This window comes from Lasiosphaeria miniovina (assembly GCF_030549165.1).
Source record: "Lasiosphaeria miniovina strain SMH2392-1A chromosome Unknown B0T26scaffold_6, whole genome shotgun sequence".
NCBI classification, from domain to species: Eukaryota; Fungi; Ascomycota; class Sordariomycetes; order Sordariales; family Lasiosphaeriaceae; genus Lasiosphaeria; species Lasiosphaeria miniovina.
In genome coordinates, this window is record NW_026848225.1 from 503,740 (window position 1) to 518,148 (window position 14,409).

General features: G+C 54.5%; 3 protein-coding genes across 3 annotated transcripts; all 3 read right to left on the reverse strand.

Annotated features, from left to right (window-relative positions):
• Positions 1-2,006: 2,006 nt before the first annotated feature.
• On the reverse strand, positions 2,007-7,255 carry B0T26DRAFT_654588 (uncharacterized protein; the record flags this gene model as incomplete). Its single annotated transcript, XM_060438559.1, has 2 exons — positions 2,007-4,127; positions 4,184-7,255. 2 exons carry the CDS (start codon positions 7,253-7,255, stop codon positions 2,007-2,009), a joined length of 5,193 nt encoding a protein of 1,730 aa, XP_060292410.1.
• Positions 7,256-8,857: 1,602 nt separating this feature from the next.
• Positions 8,858-10,786, reverse strand: B0T26DRAFT_804900 (RNA polymerase I associated factor, A49-like protein). The gene is made up of 3 exons (XM_060447141.1): positions 10,558-10,786; positions 10,206-10,498; positions 8,858-10,149 (listed from the first exon to the last, which is right to left on the reverse strand). Exons 1-3 carry the CDS (start codon positions 10,712-10,714, stop codon positions 9,301-9,303), a joined length of 1,299 nt encoding a protein of 432 aa, XP_060292411.1. The 5' UTR covers positions 10,715-10,786; the 3' UTR covers positions 8,858-9,300.
• Positions 10,787-12,436: 1,650 nt separating this feature from the next.
• B0T26DRAFT_394436 (uncharacterized protein) lies at positions 12,437-14,272 on the reverse strand. The gene is made up of 4 exons (XM_060434777.1): positions 13,867-14,272; positions 13,575-13,780; positions 13,065-13,430; positions 12,437-12,930 (listed from the first exon to the last, which is right to left on the reverse strand). The coding sequence occupies exons 1-4, from the start codon at positions 13,997-13,999 to the stop codon at positions 12,610-12,612; spliced, it is 1,026 nt and encodes a 341-aa protein (XP_060292412.1). The 5' UTR covers positions 14,000-14,272; the 3' UTR covers positions 12,437-12,609.
• Between the last annotated feature and the right edge of the window lie 137 nt (positions 14,273-14,409).

Genomic DNA, 14,409 nt, shown 5'->3' on the forward strand with positions numbered 1-14,409 from the left:
TTGAAATTGAAATGGCGAATATCAACTACCAACCACCGTGTGAATATTCTCTCAAAGTTCGAGTGAATATTATTAAATATGTAAAGAAGTTAATAGATAGATAGTTAATACTTGCTGAAACCATCACGTCTTGTATTCGGAACCAACTCTCCTTTGGCCGTTGACAATACTTTATTTAGTACGGGTTAGTCTGAGACTTGATTTGGTTGTGACTCGTCTTTAACTAAGATACAACTCAGTTGGAACAACTATTTAACTTGATTGCAACTCGTACTCAATCAAGATACAACCCAGCAAGAACTGGGGCTTAATCTAGATATAGCTAGTATTTAACTAAGAAATAATTCCGTTCAAACAAAGACTCGACTTGGTCATAACTCGTGTTCAACCAAGACGTAACTCAGCTTGAACCAGAACTTGAACTGAACCCAAACCCGAACAAAAACGTAACATAAGAGTACATTAGGTAGCAAAAAAACCAGCTCTTGCTCAGACAAGTCAAGCATAACACAACCCCAACTCGAATCTAATTCGATAGAACTCTTGTCCGAGCTAAATAAAGCTCAAATAAAGGTATACTCATAGACAGCCACCTTACCTTACCTAGGAAGGCCAACACCAGACCCCAATCAGCACCTCCCAGTCAAGAAATAAAACCACCACCCAACTTACGTACCTACGAATCTAAACTAAACAACCCCCAGCCTGTCAGCCAGATGTAAAAGTCGGACACCCAGAGCATAGTAGTTACTTTAGTTACACACGTCACTAATTTTTAGAGAATCCATTCGTCATCTCCATCGAAAACAACCGACCCCCACACAGTATTATATCTACATACCATGACAGTGAAATTGTCAACACCCATACATGTACTCATGTATACCCTGCTATCACCATACACACACTAAAATAAACGCAATTACATCATCATTTCCGCGGCGCAAGAAAGAGAGAAAAAAGCAAACAGTTCAGGTACCCAAGACACCACCTACAGACATGTTGTATGTTTTATTCTGTCTGCTCTAATCATGAACGATTTCCAACAATTAGATCCATCACTAAAGTAAAATGGCATCAAAGTAAAATGGCATCAAAGTAAAATGGCATCAAAGTAAAATGGCATTGCATATACCCCATCATCACCATGCACACGCTAAGAATATCTCATCTACATACACACATACTTAATTAACCGCAGAGCGTGTACGTAGTATGAATAGCATGCAGGGTGAGCGTGGGACGAATCTGCCATATCCTGCGCCGTCCGTCCCTGGCCGATGTCGCGACAGCTATAAGTCTAGAGGGGGGTGCTGAGCTAAGTCTGTCTACCTACTTATCAATCTACGATATCTGATATCTTGACTGCATACTAGTACTCATGGCTCCTCGGCTTTTAAACGCCCCAGCAAGCCGGCCAGACCGTCAGAAATACGCAGGCATGTATTCAGTAAAAGAAGCCACCGGTCCAGCCCCGCACCGAGGCCCTTTCTTAACTCGCAGTTCAGTTGCCACTAGAAAGTATATATATATAAATCTAACACAGTTATAGACACCGGCCCGAAAAAAAAAACAGCAAAGTTAGTACATCATCTCCCCATCCGCGCTGTATTCCTTTCGTGTTCCCCGCTTAAGAGAGACAAAAAGCCAAGGAGACGAGAAAAAAGCGTAAGCGCAAAAAAGAATTATGCAGAGAGACGCGTGGTGAGAAGAACCAAAGAGAAAAATCCAAATAGACACCCCAAGATCATTTTCCTCCTTTCCCCGTCCTCGTCCTCGATCCCACCACACCCCGTCCGTCGGATTCATTGATCCAGCTATCCGGCCACCTCGGCGGCCGGGCCCGTGTCGGGTCTTCGTATCCACAGTAAATATGCAGCTGATAGTGCAGCCATGGGCAGCATGCTGCGCGCAAAATGTGGCGGGCTTTCTGAGGCCTCTGGCCGTTTATCGCGCGGATATGGCGAAAAAAATAGTCCAACATGATCTAACCTGGTTAGTATATTTCAAGTTAGGTGCACAAAAGGCTCCAGCGACGATTCGCTCGTGTCTAGCATCGAATCTTGTTGCTGTGACGGCCCCGGCTGCTGCTGGTCCTGTTCGTCCTGCGGTAGCTGGCTATTGTTGTCCAGCATGCCCTGCACGAGCTCAATGTCGCTAATGGTGTCGTTGAAGACGGACGTCAGAGTGGACAAGACCGTCATACGGTTCCACTCGTTGCGTGTCTTCCATATCTCGTCCATAAGCTCCCGGTTGATCTGCTCCAGCTGCTCCACGCTGCAGCCGGACGTGCGGTCTGCTAGCGTCGCCAGAAACTCGTTGATCTTCCCCTCGTGCATCACGGGCTGCTGCGACGAGCCTGAAGAGACCGTATTGCGCAGCGAAGAACTGCTGGTGGTGGTGGTATTTACGCTGTCGTTCAGAATGTTGTTTAGGCTCGTGATATTGGCGGATTTGCCTGCGACGGCCTGCGACGACGTCGGGCTGTTCTCCTCGATCAGCCCGCCCGAGAACTGCTGGTGCATCTCCGGGCGGGGCGGCAAGATACCCCGAACGATGGCCGCCGCCTGCGAGTGCGCCCAATCTCTCCCGCTAGAGGTGGCCTGGCTCGGGCCAGAGAGGCCCTGGTCTTGAGTGTCGACTAGCTGCGAGTCCGGATTCCCGGCCACGCCGTTGGTGTTCTGGGTGCTCCAGTTATTCGACCGGGTTGTCGAGGGATCCGACGTCTTTGTAGTCGAGGCGTCGTTCAGAATGGCAGATGGAGATACACCTGCCGGCACAGCCGTCAATGCCGAACGCTGAGATATTTGCGTCCCGGCTGTTGCCACCGTCGAGTCTCCGAGCGGCCGGGGCTCTAGCCTCCAGCGGTGTGGCTCGTTCAGGTCTGCATTGTGACCAGAGTGAGGATGCGTGTTGTCGAGTCCTCCCATCTCAACGTCGTCGCCGTCTGGGTGGGAGGGCGCCGACGTGCCGTTAGTTAGGGGCCGAGACTCCGAGGAACCGGCATGCCCATTCGGTGGCGGACTCATCATTGGCACAAACCGAGCGCCCGTCGTTGCGGTATCCAACACGGCGACCCCCACAGGCCCCGCCGAGTCGCTGTCGGCGTCGCCGTCTCCCCCCACATCGGACTGCACTAGGTCAACGACTTCCTGAAGGGCCTTCTTCTTGCGTGCCCGTTCCTCTGCCTCCTTGGTCCTCTGGACCTGCCGCTGGTAAATCTCCTCAAATCGGATTCCTTGGTTTGCCAGCGTCTGTGAAATGTCATGCACGTCGACTTCCACGTTGGTGCGAAGTTCGTTCGCCTTCAGCGTCCGCTCGCGGTCTCCGAAAGTCTTTCCGTCAATATAGAGCTTGTTGATGTCCTTGTAAAAGTCGACAGGCCTAGCGTAATAGCCATTGGCTAAGCGCTCCTCGATGGTACTAGTCTCGAGGTTGTAAAACAATTTGCCCGTCGTGATCTCAGTGAAACATTGCACTCCATCCTTATCGTGCGTCAACGCGTATGGGCGAGGCATGTTATCAGGCACATCAGCACGAACGAAGTTCGGTTGTGCTTCGTCTATCAAGTATTGAAGACTTCCTTGGCTGACCAATGGCGTCCTGAACTTCCGGTATTTGCGGTTGATCTGGTCCATGATCGGCTGCAGTCGCATCTTCAGCAGATTTAGATGGTGGAGGTCGGTTTTGCGCTGGGCCTTGATCTCCTCCTTGGTCAATGTCCTGGGCGGCGGTGGCGGCGCGACCGGAAGCACCTCGAGTACTCGCTTTTTCCGGTCCGAAGGATCCGGAAACTCGGTAGGCGACTTCCTCAGATGCACGATGATGTTCTCGAAGAACTCAAGCCGGTTCTCCCGGCCGGGGCGATCAACGATGACGCGGTTCCGTTTGGAGAAGCCAAAGAGCTCCTTGAGGATATCGGGGGCGATAGACGCGGGCGCCACCTCGGACGTTGCCATGAGGAGGACAGGGTCCGCGGGTGGGATGCTGCGCATCATCGTGGTAAATGTAGTAATGGCCGCCTCACCAATGCTGGTCCACCAGACGTCGATGTTGGGGACGTAGATGATGCTGGGTCGATGGCGCTTCACTTCTGTGAAGAGACTTACAATTACCTGTTCAAGCGGCTGCGCAATATTTAGCATAGATTCAACGTGCAAACTTGGGATTACGAGGTACGTACGCGACCGTCGCCAAGCAGGGTCGCAAGGTCCATCGTCTGGACGTGAACACCCTCCATGTGGTGCAGCACGGCGCCTGCCAAGTAGTTCTGGCCCATTCCAGGCACGCCGCAGATGAGCAGCCGAGGCCGGAAGATGCGAGAGCGCTCAAACTCTTGGTGCATAGCCTCGCGGCCAAAGCCATGGTCCGCGTCTTCGAATGGCTCATACATGGCCTCGTCAAGCGCCGTCATCTTCTTGGGGCGGGGCATGATGTTCTCCAGCACCTTGGTGATTGACTGGTACTGGGTTCTCAGGAGCGGCTCAACGGAGCGCGGGAGCGGCGTCGCCGACGACGAGGCCGACCGCTCGGAAGAGGGGATCATCTTCTTGACCGAGAGCATGAAATCAGTGGCATGGATCGTGATCTTCTCCGGATCCACCACGAGCTTCTCCTGAGACGAATAGATCTGGGGGTAAGTTCGCTGGATGGCGTTGAGAGCTGCCTCAGTGCAGAGGGCGCGAAGATCGGCACCTCCGTACCCTTTGGTATTCTCGGCCAGGGCGTTCTTGAAATCGCCAGAGATGCCCCAGTCTTTGGTGTGGATATCGATAATGGACCGCCGGCCCTCCACATCTGGGAGGGGAAAGTAGAACTCTCTGTCGAAGCGACCCGGTCGGCGCAGCGCAGGATCAATGTTGTCGGGGCGATTTGTCGCTCCGATCACGATGACCTGGCCTCGACCATCCATGCCGTCCATGAGTGCCAACAGTGTCGACACGATGCTGGCGTGGATCTGTTCCTGTTTACTAGAGCGCACTGGAGCCAAGCCGTCAATCTCGTCAAAGAAGATGATGCTTGGTTGTGTTCTGCGGGCTTCTTCAAAAAGCAGACGCAGCTGTTTCTCAGCCTCGCCGACCCATTTGCTGAGGGCGTCGGCACCCTTTCGCATGTAGAAGCTGATCTTGCGGCCTCCGGATCCGACGGAATTAGCAAGAGCTCTAGCGAGGAGCGTCTTACCGGTACCAGGAGGACCGTGGAAGAGAACGCCACGGGGTGGTGTGACGTGGAATTTGAGGAAAAGCTCAGGGTAGAGGAGAGGCAGTTGCACCATCTCCTTGAGCTGGTCGATGTGGCCTTGCAAGCCTCCGACCTTGCTGAAGTCGACATTCAGGTCGACCCCGAGAGGATCGGCGTCGGCGAGGGCCTTCGTGTTCTTGACCTTGCCCACGTTGGGAGTCGCTCCGCCGACAGCCAGTGGGCCGTCGGTTCCGTGTGACTGAGCGGCGGCGCCGAAAAGGCCTCCTCCGGGTGCTGCGGCCGAGGTTGGCGTCATGCCAACGGCGCCCCCAAGCCCGCTCCGCTGCACCATCTCATCGTCGCTACTGTCCGAATCAACACCGCCAGTGGCCCCAGTGCCCCAAGGGCCCGCTAGCAGGGACCCGGCTCCGCCGCCACCGCCAAATGGCCCGTAGGTATTGTTGATAGTGCGTTCCCAAGACTGATTTCCGCCGTTCTTTCCGCCTTTGCGGGTTCTTGCTGGCGTCTGCGCCGGCTCTTCTTCTTCAGCCTCCAGGGCGGCATAATCAATCGCTGGAATGCTGTAGTCGACCGGCTTGGTACGCCGCTTCTTGGAGGCGCGTTCCTCGTATTGGATAGAGGGAGACCGGTGACGTGTACGTCGGGGCCGCGAGCGGGAGCTCTGCCGCAGCTCTTCGAGCTCTTCGGCCATCTCATCCTTGTCGAGCTCCACCTCTTCGTCGCCAGAGTCGGCCTGGCTGCGACGAGTTCTCTTGGTGCCTCGCGTTTGGCTGCGGGCACCGCGTCCACGAGCAGGAACTGGGGTCGTCGAGTCATCTTCACTAGCATTAGCACTGCGCCTGTTGCTCTTGCTCTTGGCCTTGCCGACAGCTTCCGAGGCCGAAGCTTCAGCCTCGCCAGACTCCTCGCCAGGCTCGAAGTCACTGCTCGGCTCTTGCATACTCTTTTTCCTCCGGAGTCGCGAGGTGCGTGTCCCGCGGCGGGGCTCTGCAGCCTTTTCGACTTCACCTTCACCTTCACCTTCGCCATCGCCATCGCCATCGCCATCGCCATCGGCATCGGCATCCTCAGCAGCGGCAGGCGTCGTTGCAGCCGCTCTTGCTGCACGCGTCCGCCGAGTGAGTGGGCGATCACTATCGTCGTCATCGTCTCCTTCGGTAGGAGTAGCTTCTTCAATCTCGGCTGCATCTCCTTCCTCCTGGTTCTCGTAGGTAGCTTCATCTTCTTGATGAGAGGCAGCATCTTCTTCGTCTTGTTGATCGGCCTTTTCAAAACCGTTCTCTCCATCGCTGCCGACAAGCTCATCGACGTCATCGTCGCGGAAATCCTTGGTTCCCTCTTTAGGGTCGCTCTCCTGGGTTGCTTCCTCAATCGGCTCTGGGAGTTTCTTCAACCCCTTTCCGGCGCGAGTGGCTCTGGTGGCACGACTCATGGCCTCTGGGCTTCTGCTCTTTGAAGCACGCACCGTCTGTACGTGCCTTCCCGAGTTGGAAAGCTCCAACAGCGGCTCTTCCGTCTCCTCGGTGCGAGCTCTAGTGTAGCGACGCGTGGGCGGCGGCATTTGTTGCGCGGCCTCGTCTTTCACGCCTCGTTTTGGTCGTCCCGACGTGCGCATGCTGTTTGGCGCTTTGAGGGTAACAAGCAGCGACAGTCGCTTGCTAGTTTTTTTAATGACTGTATCGTCCGAATCCAGAACTACGCTTTCATCATCCGAGCTCTCTTTGTACGACTGATGTTTGACGGCGGCATGTCTCATTCGGCGGCCAGTTGCATTCAAGGGCAAATCTTCGTCTTCATCATCCTCCTCTTCTTCGTTTTCTCCAAACGAGTCCTCAAGCTCACTTTCTGACAGCTCGTCATCTTCAATGTCGGATCCTCGGTACTTTACTCTCTTACTTCGAGATGCTGCTCCTGGAGTCTTGGGTCGCGGCGCGCGCGACTTCTTGGCCGAGCGACGGGGTCGGTCCTCGCTAGGGTCGAAGTTCTCGTCCTCCGAGTCCGACTTGTTAGGGTCGAACCCGTCGAGAATGTCGCGCTTACGCTTTGCCGGCATTGTGATCGGGATTCGTACAGCTGGGGAACCGTCTATGCTACAGCAGATCGCAAAATCAGGCAAAAAAAGCGCGGCCGAAGAATCTTGCGGGCCGCCGTTGTCACAGATAGGAAGCGAGGAGCTGGACACAAAGTCAGTACATGCTTAGTCGACGGGTAGGTTGGTCGATCAATCGAATGCGCAGACCGAGCAGAGCTGTCGCGACAAACGGCACGCCAGGGGATAGGAGGGCGCGAAGGGGGTGGGAAGCTTGAGGAAGGCGAGGGCAAGATGGGCGCGAGATGAGGCGACAGTCAATAGAAGGAGAGCTCGAAGCAGGAAGTGGAAGAGAGAGGAAAGAGAGGAAAACATACAACTTGCTCGATCGCTAATGGTCAATCAAATGGTTGTACTGCTGGCAGCGCACTGTTGCAGGCGGCGATGCTATTTGGTGGTGGTGAGCGTGGTGGGTAGATTGTTGAGGGGGGCGGTTTATTTCGATGCTGGAAGAGCTCGGTTCGTCGATGCTGTTCACAATGCAGCGGCGATGTCCTCGCACAGCTGGCATAAACAGGACGCGGGCAAACTGCTGCTGCTGCTGCGTCGAGTCGCAGTGGGCTGCTGAGTGAGGGAAGCGGGCTGAGCGGGAAAAAAAGAACCAACAAGCATCAAACGATAGGTACAAAATGGGAAATGCAAACAAGAGAAAATAAAGAAGTTCTAGTCGGCAACTGTCGGCAGCGAAAAATGTAGGGCGCAAGCACGAAGGTTGCAATCCGGCGCGACGCCTAGAAACAGGAGGTTACTTCTCTCATGCTCATGTCTCTGTCTTTGCGGATAACCTGACCACTCAGAAAAACAGGTCGCGCGTTCCATTCGCGGGCGGCGCCCCCAGGGTAGGTGCCAGCCAACCAATCCCGCGCTGCCCCACAATAAAACCCTTTTCAGGGTCAAAGCTTTTTGTTTCCACTTCGCAGGCACCAGCCCACCTCAGCTTTTCCCCCCGCCGCGCCGCCCCACACCCATGGTTTTGCGAATACCCTTCACACTTCGACGTTTTCCCATCACCGCAACCGCGTCGGGAAAAGCACAACCCAAGCCATTGCGGGAGCCCGGTGCACAAAACCCAGAAAATGAAGCCAGGATCTAGCAGCCGACGGCAGTCCGCATCTCGCGGTGCCCATGCGATTGGCCGCAGCCGCATTTGAGCATGGCATTTCCCGTTGCTACTCGTTTGGCCTACAGGTTGGGAAACGCGTTTTGCATCGCGAAGGCGCTGTTCTCGCGAGAAGTGAATATACCAAATGTCGTCATATTTCGTTGCTGCGGTTTTGCGCCCTTGTGCGGGCGGGCGCGCCGAGTTGGACCTCCCCGGGACTGTGGGGAAATCCCAAGTGGAGGCACGCCGATGCGGCTCTAGGTTTGCCGCAAGCAAGGAACAGCTCCACGAAGTCCGCCTTTCCCGCCTTCGGCCCAGCCCTACATTGATAGTGACACTGACAGCCTAAGGCCGGAGAGTCTGGTGAGTGAGGTGGAAAGTAGAGCTGGGCTAGGGTTTGCTGGGGCTGGTTTCTTTTGCTGCAGTAGAGAGGGGACTTGTAAGTTATTAGGGGCACGGAGGGGGAAGTTAGGAAAGGGTCAACAGTCTAGCTGCCGCCTCGTTTGCTTCTACTCTACACTACCAAAACCCTCGAGTTGAGCACTGTGAGTTCAAAGTGACCGAGTCCGTTATTCCCACTCCTAACGAATACAGTTTGATACCTATTTGACATGTTCCCAGCATCTTGGCTCATTGCAAGTCATAAATAAGGTAGGTATCCTGGGGACCAAGGCCGTTCATTAACAGGCTTGGTCTTTCAGGCTCGAGCCAGCCACAGTTTTGCGGCTAGCGATGATAGCGAGGCCAGCCACGGTCTGCCCCAACCATCTCGGCTCGCACTTTGACTTTCCCCAATTCTATACATGTTATTCAACGCCAAATAATCGTCACCCCCCACTCCGGCCACAATAAGAGGGGTTTCAACCCCTGTAGCTTGAAAGAATGTTGCCCAAACTCCTGGGCTGGATTATCTGCGTTTTGCTTGTCTGACTTGCCGGACTTGAGGAAACTGGAGAGGCAGAGCGAGCTTGGCGATGTAGTTCATCCGATCGCCACCCTTGGATTGCTTCACACGAGCTCCAATCTCCAAGAAATACTGAGTGATTTGCTTCTGCTCTAACTTAAGGTCTTCCCGCAAGTCCCAAGTATTGACTTCGAAGTTGTCGATGATGCTGGCAAAAACGCAGCAGTGGGTCATGAGGAGGTCGGTATGTGCCTTGCGCATCACACCGCTGTCTGAGAATTTTCGTCGGATGCTCTCAATGACAATCTCGGGAGCCGGCGCCAGGAGCTCCCTCAGTTTATCTCTTCTGCCTATGCTCAGGGTTCCGCGCTCTTTCCCTTTTGTCGTAGATGCCCAGAATATGATGACCCACAAGAGATACCGCATCACCTTGAGTCTCTCGACGGCATTGTCGTTGCCGGCGACACGGTTGACGCGGCTCGCAACAAACCGAGATGGAACAAGCAACTCCTCTTGTGCTCTCACCTTCTGCTGCCAGTCCATAATAGGTATCGCATTGAGCACCTCCGGGCCGATGAGCTCTGCTGGAATGTAGACGTCCTGGATCTCTTCGGCGTCGTAGTTGCCACGAGGGACCGGCCGGGCTTGGTCGACCTCTGCCTGGAGTTCTTCTCGCGTAGCCATATTTCGAGACCTTTTTTTGATGCTATCGACGATCATTCGGTCGCCCACGGCCAGTTTCTCTCCTGAACCTGCGCCCATGAGGTTGTTTTCTAGCATCGACTGGATCGCTTTCTTCGACTTCCTCGTTCCAAAGGCTTCACCGAGTTCCTGCCTCTTGCTCATCATGGTCTGCAAAGCCCAGTCAGCAAGACAATCAATACCAAAATAGCAGTCGCTCCACAAACCTTTCCGTCAGAGCTCGCTTGGTCGGGAAAGTCGTATGTCCGCACATTGCCCCGGACCGTCAAGTTCTTAGCCTGGATGACTTCCAGATCTCCAGACTCCGGGTCGTATATGCCCACATAGTGATTCAGATATGGGTTGTCTTCGACACCAGTGTAGTCGATTGTCCTGTGAGTGCTGGAACGCAGGATAATCTCGTTTGGTGTGTCATGCTTTCTCTTCTTGGTCGCCGGTCTCTCCTTTTCGTAGGTATCGAACTTCAGGGCGTCGGAGAGGATGATTCCAGGCGAAACAGCTAGTCTCCCAGTTAGAACCGCTTCACGCCGTCAAATATGGTGCTCCGGATTTTCTTACCTACTACTGGGGGCGAAACTTTCAACTTGAAAACCTTGGAGACATGTGCGACGAGCGCGACACGGGGTTCCGTCCGTTGGAGATCAGCTTTCTTGGTATCTTTCCGAGACGACCCATCCCTAGAACGTCTTCTTTTCTCGGCAGGTGAGTCTGTCATTGTGATGTCTATGGCGGGTTATAGTGACACGGTAATTGCGCAAAGCTGCATCACCCACTTCCAAAATTAATGGGCGGCGGGTGGTCTTAAAGTCGAGGGAAGGAGCTAACTTTTTTCTGCCAGCACTGCCGGGCCCGTGCGCTGCCACCAGTCGCTCACCGCCCTCGTCGGCAGCCAGCCCAACCGGAAGTTGCGAGAGTATCACCATTTACTCTGCAGAATTCTAAGAAGCGAAGTGAACAAAACGATTCAGGGTTTGCGAGGATGCTTGCCATGTACAAGTGGTACTGCAGAATTTAGGAAATTGGCCGGGTTTGGACGCAATTGCAGTTTGGAATGCTCCTCCGTCACCAAAACCGCCGCCCCTGGCCTCGTGAGACCTCAATCCAAGAAAGAGGGGTTGGTGTCTGTTAAGCCAGATGTACGTATGACCTATAGTCCGTAATGCGTTTAATATCAATAGCTTATGCGTGAATGAAGTAAGTAAGAAATCATTGACGTCTACAAAGCAATGGCGCGTTTCAGCTCCTGAAACAGGTCACGATGATGACGGTTCGCAGAGCATATCACAAGAACCAAGCCACACAAAATCGCAGTTAAACGGTAAATGTCATCGAAAGCCCAGCTGTGTTTGATTCCCCTGCAAATCTCAAAGATACCGAATATGCATTTGCCACTGTGCCTCCTTACCCTCATAAACATTCCGAATTTCCAGCTCAGCCGTAATAATTGAAGGGCAACCAGCTGCCCCCATTTCCCAAAAATGGACCTCGCCATTTTGTGCCGTAGATTTACTGAACTGTGTCTCCTTTACCGGGAGACATGATCTTGAAAACTGCCGAGACCCCCGAGGGTCTAGGTGCGTTGCGTGGCGATGGGTTGGTCCAGTGGACGACGAGCCTCAATGCGGGTTGACGCCGCGCTCAGTTCGTCAAATGGTGACTCGGCATTATGCCAGATGCTGGTTGGGGTCGAGCGAAGAGACCGGGCGTTTATTTGCTGTTCAGAGTCAGCGCCTGGGCGAGGTCTTGCTTGGAGGTGGCGATAACTCACGATCTAGCCCTCATCTTTCTTCTCTTGCGCTTGAGGCGACGAACGCGCTTCTTTCTCCACTTCGCTCTCATCTTGAATGCTGGGCGAGGTTAGTATTGCGCAAGGCAAACCGCAGCCGTTAGAGGGGTCTTACAATATCGAAGATGAGTTGTGCTTGTTGGTAGAGGAGGAAAAGTTCAAGATATTTTTTGGAGGGGAGCTTTTCTTAACTAGGGCAAGAGGGCAGGAGCCCTGTGGGGTAAGTCATGTGATGCCAGCGCTCGACAGATCCCGCACCAAGTTTTCCTTCCTCCCCCACCTACCTCGGCTCTTGTCTTACAAAGACACCAGGGGGCTCCTTCCTTGCCATAGTTGGGAGCTGTCTGATGGGGACAAATTGTAGAGCTTGGATCCCGGAACACAACTAAAAGTAATTTCCAAAGAACCCCGGTCTGAGCATTTACGAAGCCGAAGCCAGTACTCTGAACCCCCCTCCGATGCCCCCCCAGACACACTGATGCTTTAAATCCGTCATACATGCCACCCAAGGTGCTAGCACATCTCCATATTCTTTTCCGGTAATGCATTGAATATTCCGAGTTGACGTGGGCTGGCTGCCGCAGCGCAGGTCCTTTTCGGAGATACAAGCACACACTCTGGCCGAGAGGTAGATTAATCATTACCCCCGCTTTTCTGTATCGGTTTCTCTTGCGTCGTGATTTTGCCAAAAAGGCCCTACCTAGAGCATGTAGAGAAGGGAGAGAGGCCTAGCAGCATGTATTGCGCCAACCCTCAAACCCGGGCTGAATTGTGGTTGAACCACCGCAGGGAACAACAGTTATGAGGTCGGATAGAGAACAAACTCAAAGCTTTGCACCTGCAGGCTTTGTGCTATCCGCCCTCATCCCTTCGTCATCCTGCTCCTTGACGGTCAGGTCGGGCAGCTGGGTGGGCATGATCCTCCGCGGCGACGCTCCTGGCACTACGGCGTATCTGGAAAAGTCTTGTATCCCGGCGTGGCGCCGGAGGAAGTCCTCGTCCAGCTCGAGCTGGCCGTTGACGACGGCTGCGGGCGCGCGGAGCATGGCCAGGATGGCGTCCGAGAAGATGGTGGGCTTGCGCAGGTCCCGCGCGTATGACGGGTCTTGGCGCGTGAACTTTTCCGTCGCGGCCGACTCGATGGCCTGCCAGCAGGTATATGATCGTCAGTTCTCATTGTAACTATTTCCAGTCGGGGAAGCAAAAGGATAGCCCGTAAAAGAAAAGAATACTGAAATAGGAAAATATTGGAAAGAAAGAGAACAACCAAGGTACTCACCGCGGCAGGCCAAATCCCCGTGACAGCCATACCAAGGCCCCCTTCACCAGTCCCCTGCTGCTGCTGCCTCTCAAAGTCCATGGCCAGCCCCTTGACCAGCACGCTCATGCCAACCTTTCCGACGGCGTAGGCAGTCTTGCCGCGGAAGAAGCGGCTGTAGATGGGCGGACACACCACGACGATGCGCCCTCCTCCCCCAGAAAAAGAGGACCCTTTGAGGTGCGGCAGCGTCGCCTGCACGGCCCCGTACAGCCCCTCGACGTTGACGCGCTGCATGAGCTGGAAGCGCGCTATGGATGTGTCTTCGACTGACGCCCACCAAATGGCGCCGGAGTTGTATACGAGCACGTCCAGGCGGCCGTATCTCTGGACGCACATCAGCAGTTGGTCTTTTTGACTCTTTTTTCCTCAATTCTTCTCGAAATCATACCACCGACAGAGCCTTGCTCAGACAGAACGAGAAAGAAAAAAAGAAGAAAAAAGAAAGCAGTAAGAGAGAAGAAAACACACCTCGACGGTCCGGGCGACGAGCGCCTGCACGCTGGCAAAGTCGCGCGTATCGACGGGGATGGCAGCTGCGTCGCCGCCGGCCTCGCGGATCTCGCGCGCGACCGTAGTGATGGTTGACTGGGGCGAGTTTGGGTCGGGCGGGAACCACGCCGCCTTCTCTGACTTGCCATCGCCGCTCCCCGACTCTGACCTCGCGGCTACGACCACTGTTTGTATTTTATATAAGCCTCTTTTTAGCAAATAGGTGTGTGCTAAAGATGGAAGGAGAAAAGGGGGTGGGGGCTTCACACACCTGCATAGCCGTTTGCGGCTAGGTCGATGGCCACCTGCCGGCCGATGCCCCTGGACGCTCCGACCAGGAGGGCGACCGGTTTGCCGGCGGCGGCAGTGCTGGAACTGCTATTGCTGCTGGCATTGGTCGCCATGTTGAGTGTTGAGAGCTGCCTTGACAGTTGTGCACAGATGGGGCCGTGTAAGGGGGAGACGGGCAGCACTCCTCTCTACTACGTAGCTAACTACAGAGCAACTTAGCGACAGGTAGACAGTGACGAGCGCCCATCTATAGGTAATGCGCCCGCCGGTAGCCCGCACCGGCTTGCAAGTCAACCGAGGCGGCCGGGGGTTTGGCCGAGAGAAGTGGAGCGGGCGAGGGTGGCCGTTCGGCACTTGGCGCGATTACTGATCGAATCTAGCCGGGGCGGGATGTTACGACAGCTCCAAGGCGGGAACCCGTGACTGTCTCACAGACGACAGCCGAGGCGATCCCAATGCGGGGAGCTCACCTAGAATTAGTGCAACTAGGTAGACCTACTAGATGTCGAAAAGAGGCATATAC

Coding starts and splice junctions, on each gene's coding strand:
- B0T26DRAFT_804900 (XM_060447141.1), bottom strand. CDS start 10,714: ATGACAGACTCACCTGCCGAGAAAAGAAGACGTTCTAGGGATGGGTCG. Junction 10,499..10,557: donor AGTTTCGCCCCCAGTAGTAG/GTAAGAAAATCC, acceptor CTGGGAGACTAG/CTGTTTCGCCTGGAATCATC. Junction 10,150..10,205: donor AAGCGAGCTCTGACGGAAAG/GTTTGTGGAGCG, acceptor TGGGCTTTGCAG/ACCATGATGAGCAAGAGGCA.
- B0T26DRAFT_394436 (XM_060434777.1), bottom strand. CDS start 13,999: ATGGCGACCAATGCCAGCAGCAATAGCAGTTCCAGCACTGCCGCCGCC. Junction 13,781..13,866: donor AGCCGCAAACGGCTATGCAG/GTGTGTGAAGCC, acceptor AAATACAAACAG/TGGTCGTAGCCGCGAGGTCA. Junction 13,431..13,574: donor TCGTCGCCCGGACCGTCGAG/GTGTGTTTTCTT, acceptor ATGTGCGTCCAG/AGATACGGCCGCCTGGACGT.